The sequence below is a fragment of the Ascaphus truei genome, chromosome 12 (assembly GCF_040206685.1).
Source record: "Ascaphus truei isolate aAscTru1 chromosome 12, aAscTru1.hap1, whole genome shotgun sequence".
Taxonomy (NCBI): Eukaryota; Metazoa; Chordata; class Amphibia; order Anura; family Ascaphidae; genus Ascaphus; species Ascaphus truei.
This window is the reverse complement of record NC_134494.1, coordinates 44,645,034-44,651,732: the sequence shown is the minus strand read 5'-3', so window position 1 is coordinate 44,651,732 and position 6,699 is coordinate 44,645,034. Positions and strand designations below refer to the sequence as shown.

At 53.0% G+C, this 6,699-nt stretch overlaps 1 protein-coding gene across 2 annotated transcripts; it reads left to right on the top strand.

The window, feature by feature from the left end:
• The first annotated feature begins 411 nt into the window (after positions 1 to 411).
• FJX1 (four-jointed box kinase 1) lies at positions 412 to 6,262 on the top strand. 2 transcript variants are annotated; one of them, XR_012787616.1, is made up of 2 exons: positions 412 to 3,178; positions 3,223 to 6,262. XR_012787616.1 is itself a non-coding variant. In XM_075567562.1 (2 exons), the coding sequence occupies exon 2, from the start codon at positions 1,086 to 1,088 to the stop codon at positions 2,346 to 2,348; it is 1,263 nt and encodes a 420-aa protein (XP_075423677.1). In that variant the 5' UTR covers positions 412 to 838; positions 875 to 1,085; the 3' UTR covers positions 2,349 to 6,262. The 2 variants fall into 2 exon arrangements, 1 of the variants encoding a protein (XP_075423677.1); XM_075567562.1 differs by having other exon boundaries at positions 412 to 838; positions 875 to 6,262.
• Positions 6,263 to 6,699: the final 437 nt, after the last annotated feature.

The window sequence follows — 6,699 nt, the reverse complement described above, 5'->3', positions numbered from 1 at the left end:
AGACTAGAGGGGGACTGGAGGGAAGAGAGAGAAAGAAGCAGAGACATGAGGTGAGAGAGAACGAAGCAGAGACAGGAGGTGAGAGAGAAAGAAGCAGAGACAGGAGGTGAGAGAGAAAGAAGCAGAGACAGGAGGTGAGAGAGAAAGAAGCAGAGACAGGAGGTGAGAGAGACACACAGGAGAGAGACGGGGAGGGAGAGACAGACAGACAAGAGGAAAGAGAGAAGCAGAAGAGGAAAGAGAAATAGGAGCAGGGAAGATAGAGAGAGAATCAGTAGAGAGTGCAGAAAAGTGCCAGACACCGGGAGAGTCAGAGTGCAGAGCCGGGAGCCCTGGCTGGGACAGCTCTGTATCCTGTGACTGGCAGCTCCCGGGATCCTCAGCTCCTCCTGCTCTCAACTTTCTAGGAACTGAAGCTGCAAACACCTGGACACAGATTCACCTCTAGGACTGATCAGCAGGGGATATACAGATTCACCTCTAGGACTGATCAGCAGGGGATATACAGATTCACCTCTAGGACTGTGCGGCAGGGGATACACAGATCCACCTCTAGGACTGAGCGGCGTGGGATATACAGATCCACCTCTAGGACTGATCAGCAGGGGATATACAGATTCACCTCTAGGACTGAGCGGCTTGGGATACACAGATCCACCTCTAGGACTGAGCGGCTTGGGATATACAGATTCACCTCTAGGACTGAGCAGCGTGGGATATACAGATTCACCTCTAGGACTGAGCGGCTTGGGATATACAGATTCACCTCTAGGACTGAGCGGCGTGGGATATACAGATTCACCTCTAGGACTGATCAGCAGGGGATATACAGATTCACCTCTAGGACTGAGTGGCTTGGGATACACAGATTCACCTCTAGGACTGAGCAGCAGGGGATATACCCCACACCTCCCCAAACACCCCGGGGCCCCTCAAGACTCCAGCATGGGGCTCCTGGGGGTGTGAGCCAGTGGCAGGACACGGGATGCCCGGGAGGGCGGCAGTGTGAGCGCCGGACCCCGCCACATACATGGGGGGCCTTTAACTGCCCGGGACAAGTACTTTTTGGGGGAGGGGGGGGCAGGATGAGGGCGGCGCTGGCTCTCATCCCATCCGTGCTGCTTCTCCTCGTGGGGGGTCTCTTATGGAGCAAGAGGGGAGCGCCCCCCACTGTGCACCCCTCTCACAGGGTGCGCCGGGCGCAAACCCCTCGGACCGATGGGGACCTCCCTGCTCACATATCATTTGCAACCGAGGATCACCCACCTACAGGAACCTCTAGGACTGAACACAACATTGCTGCTAAGACTGGATATGACCTCTCTACGGCCACCGCTAGGACTAAGCACCCCGCAGAGGACACGGCTCTGACCGAGGGTCCCGGCCCCCACACCAATACCTCTAGGACAGATGTGCCCCTGGAGCAGGGCATCTTCTGGTCCCAGGCCCTGGAGCGGGCGCTGCCTGAGGCTTTCCCGGAGCAGGAGGTGCAGCGCTGGCAGGAGTCCGCCCGCTCCGCGCGCGTCGTGTCCCTGGAGCGCGGCTGCGGGCGCAGCGTCAACCGCCTGGCCACGCTGTCCGACGGCAGCCGCGCGTGCGTGCGCTACGGCATCAACCCGGAGCAGATCCAGGGCGAGGCGCTGTCCTTCTACCTGTCCCGCCTGCTGGGGCTGCGCGGGGTGCCGCCCTGCGTGCTCTCCAAGGTGGGCAGCGCCCAGTGGGGGCCGGTGCAAAGCGAGCTGGGGGCCACAGGGTGGGCGCAGGGGGCCCTGCTCAGCCTCACCCCGTGGGTGCACAACCTGAGCGCGGTGCTGCCCCCGCGCTCCCTGCGGGCAGAGGACGGCCGGCTGCGCCCCTTGCGCGAGGAGCTGACGCAGCGCCCAGGCCGCACCGGCCTACTGGACTTGGCGCAATGGGGCGAACTCATCCTGTTCGATTATCTGACCGCGAACTTCGACCGGCTGGTCAGCAACCTGTTCAGCCTGCAGTGGGACCGGCGCATCATGCTGCGCGGGACCAGCAACCTGCAGCGCGCGCCCGGCGGCGCCTTGGTGCTGCTGGACAACGAGGCCGGCCTGGCGCACGGCTACCGCCTGCGCGACACCTGGGACAAGTACAACGAGCAGCTGCTGGGGGCGGTGTGCCTGTTCCGCCGCGGGGCGGTGCGGGCGCTGCGCGAGCTGCACGCGGGGCGGAGCGCGGCGCGGGAGCTGCACGCGCTGTACGGGCGCGCGGAGCCGCTGTCCGCCGAGCTCGGGCCGCTCAGCGAGGCGCAGGCGCAGATCCTGCAGGAGAGGGTGGGGAGGGCGTACGGACACGTGATGAGCTGCCAGGACAGGTACAGCTGAGAGGGGGGGCGTGGCCAGGCGGAGGGTCCCGCCCCCAGCGCACTCTAATCTCACCGCTAGGACTAGTACAGCTGAGAGGGGGGGCGTGGCCAGGCGGAGGGTCCCGCCCCCAACGCACTCTAATCTCACCGCCAGGACTAGTACAGCTGAGAGGGGGGGCGTGGCCAGGCGGAGGGTCCCGCCCCCCAACGCACGCACTCTAATCTCACCGCTAGGACTAGTACAGCTGAGAGGTGGCAGCAAGGAGTAGGGTCCCACCCACACACTCCAATGTGTGCCACCGCTAGGACTAATTCACTTGGTGCCCTGTGACCGCCGGCTCATGGGGTCAGCAGGTGCTTGTTCTGCGCTGAGTGGGTTAATTGGATCTGTGGTTAGGTTTGAAGTGTCACTGATCTGGACCCCTCCCCCCACCCTCTCCCCCCCCCATCCTCTCCCCCCCCCCCCCATCCTCTCCCCCCCCATCCTTCTGCCAGGATCACCAGCAATGCACTGCAACCCACCTGGCAGGGATAGGGTTAACGCAGCAGAAATTTGACCTTTATAACCCCTGGGGAAACTGACCCCCTGGTCTGACTCTGGCATCTGAGGTTTATAGAGTGAGGTGACAGTGGGTCTTTAGCTGCTGCTTCCCACATCAAAGACCAGCATTTCTAGGACAAGGCTACATCCCTCCACTCACTTTGAAGCATCATAATTATAGTGACGTTTTCTGTGTCACTAATAGCATCCCCGTTATTGTCCCGCTCCCCCACACACACAGTAACGGCGTGAAATAGCACCCACGCTGCACCCACACTGCACCCAGGCTGCACCCACTCTGCACCCACGCTGCACCCACTCTGCACCCACGCTGCACCCACTCTGCACCCAGGCTGCACCCACTCTGCACCGCACGGGCGGCTTACTTTGCTTTTAGACACTTCATGAAAATAATAGAAATTTAAGAGGCTACAAAGACAAGACGTTATAAAAAGGGATTTCTTTACACTTAAAATGTTTGCCCCTTTACCCGATGCTTGGGGCTATTTACCTGACAAGCCACGTACAAGGCACTTTGTTCAGCCTTATGTAATGGCAGCAGGATAAATAAAAGACTTGTTTACCCTAATCCTAACCCCAATATGCCAGCCTAACTGTTACCCTAACCCCAATATGCCAGCCTAACTGTTACCCTAACCCCAATATGCCAGCCTAACTGTTACCCTAACCCCAATATGCCAGCCTAACTATTACCCTAACCCCAATATGCCAGCGTAACTGTTACCCTAACCCCAATATGCCAGCGTAACTCTTACCCTAATCCTAAAATGCCACCCTAACCTTAATATGCCAGTCTAATTCTTACCCTAACCCCAATATGCCAGCATAACCATAATATGCCAGCGTAACTTTTACCCTAACCCTAATATGCCAGCCTAACCCTAATATGCCAGCCATACCCCAATATGCCAGCATAACCCTAATATGCCAGCGTAACTCTTACCCTAACCCTAATATGCCAGCGGAACCCTAATATGCCAGCGGAACCCTAATATGCCAGCGGAACTCTTACCCTAACCCTAATATGCCAGCGGAACCCTAATATGCCAGTGGAACCCTAATATGCCAGCCTAACTGCTACCCTCACTAGTACTCCGAGTTCTAATAATCTGGGGGGAAATAAGGCAGGAGGTTATAGAGCCGGCTGTGGGACACACACACCCTGCCTTACCCACTTTCCCTTGCTCAATAGTAAGGGGGTTATTCTGTATTCGGGCAAAGCAGGCGTACAGTAATTCTGTGCCAAGTATCTGCTCTATATGACCACAGAAAGCAAGTTCCCATTCTAGTGAAATATATTTTCTGCGATGGATCAGGTGCACTTTTTTGGCACAGAATTGCACCCATTGTCTTGCTACATATTCATATACATGTTACACACTCCATGTTACTCAGGGGGTACCCTTTTGACCCCAAATCCAGGACCACAACAGCCCTCTTACTGCCAGACTAATTTATCTATTTTAGCTAATATATTTAATCATCTATTTTGAATTTAGGGAGAAGCACAAAGTGATTCACTTATCTAAGTATCAGCTGCAAAATAGGTTAAAAAACAAAACAAAAAAAACACCAGATTTACCGATTTAAAACAATCCTGATGCTTTCTGACAGATTAATGTGATGTGGCTTTTTGCAGCTGAGAAATGTTGCTAATTATCCCCTCAAAAGCCGTTTAAGTTGATTGCACATGTAACTTGTGACATTGTTCCCCCTAATAACTCTGAATGTAAGCTTCCCTGCGTAGTGTCGGAGCACGATATCACAATATGTCCCGATATATGGGAGGTGCAGTCGGCTACATCTGTATTTCAATACAAAAGTGGCACATTTAACCCCAGGGAACGTTGTGTAGCTGCTTGCATTGGATGGGTTACCAAGCCGCCGAGTAGCGGAGTCTCACAGCTGCAAAACTGGAACAAGAACAACTACAAAAACATCATTTCCTATGGGACCTTTTATCTTTGATGACTTTTGGTGCCGTTTTTGGCCACTTTTTGCAGCCGCGAGGCTTTGATATGTGACCCCTTATTATCAAAGTCTTCGCTCTGCAAAAACAGCAGCAAGATTCACGGAGGAGGAGGAGGAGGAGGAGGAGGAGGAAGCATAGTGAGAGCGCTGGGATAACCTGCGCGGGGATTAAATGCGGGGCCCTGGTGATTGCCACTGGGGCACTTGGATTAATAGATCCTCTTAATATGAGGCTGTGCACAGGGGGGTTTGAGGCCTTGAGAGCAGTGTTTCCCAACTCCAGTCCTCAGGGAACCCCAACAGGTCAGGTCTTAAGGATATCCCTGCTCCAGCACAGGTGGGTCAATCAGCAGCTCGGTCATTTTGACTGACCCACCTGTGCTGGAGCGGGGATATCATTAAGACCTGTCCTGTTGGGGTTCCCTGAGGACTGGAGTTGGGAAACACTGCCTTGAGAGACAGACAGGGTGCCGCTCACTAACTCCTCCACAGCTTGTACCAGGGACAGGGCTGAGTTATTGTGCTTTCCTGAGCATTGTAAGATGCTTGTCAGCGGATAATCTTGGTACTGGAAGTGCATAGAAAGCAAATATCTGCGAGCCGCCCCTGCACAGAACAGAATACCTCGCCCTGCTTGGCGCCTTAAAGTCTTTAGTGCGCAGCCATGCTTGATAACCCTTTCCTGTCTGGAGCAGTGAATAAAGGGATTATGAGCAACACTTGTTATCAGCGCAAAGAGTCATATACTGCAGCTACTATAGATTTGGGGTGTGAAAGTGTTAACTGCTGCCTCCCATCTCGGTGTAATACCCAATGTTCCGCTTTTATTACTCTCTCTGTTACCACTGTTACTTTAACCCAGGGGTGGCCAACTCCAGTCAACAATAGCCACCAACAGGTCAGGGCTTAAGAATATCTCTGCTTCAGCACAGGTGGCCACCTGTGCTGAAGCAAAGACTGATTGAGCAACCTGTGCTGAAGCAGAGATTGATTGAGCAACTTTTGCTGAAGCAGGGATTCCCGTAATACCTGGCCTGCTGATGACCCTTGAGGACTGGAGTTGGCCGCCCCTGGGTTACCCTCTTCCCAACCGCAGGGGCCAGCAGCGCAAGGTTTTGTCTGTGTTTGCACTCACTCCCCCCCCCCCCCCTAGACTAACGCCCCGAGACTAACGGCGTGACTGTGAAAAGTTGTAGCTATATATGTGCGCAGATAACGATGACAGTCATTTAACACTGAAACTCAAACAGAATACACATTTCTTTTATGCACTTTATCTTTTATTTTTTTTTACATTTTGATAGAGAAGTTCTCCTTATTTGAGAAAGTTTATCCGGAATAAGTGTTCAGATATTGTGCTGTACGATACTGAATAAAACCTGCTGAGATTTGAATATAAATCACGACTCCCTTATCAGTGTGTGTTCCAGGAATAATTATCTTAGATGCCAATCATTTGTTATCCACAGATTGTAATGTAATGTAATGTATAATACAATGTTTGTCCTTTGTCAATTTGTATCACACATACACAAAGGACTGTTGGTATCACGCAAATATCTGCTCTGTATAACATACAAACTCGATTCATCTTTCAGATGTACCCATACATTTGTACCGTAAACATCACATCTGTCATTTTCTTGTGAGAATCCGGGTCTGAATTTATTAACTGTTTTGGGGGGGGGAAAGCAGTTCTGTGGTTATTGGGACGTAAAGGGGTGAAAGGGGTGGGTTTGGGGAAATTAGGAGTGTTGTATACAGTGGCTTGCATTATTTTACTCAATGGTCTTAAATCTTATAGATAAATTACAACTACCCACCAGATGTTCGTGTA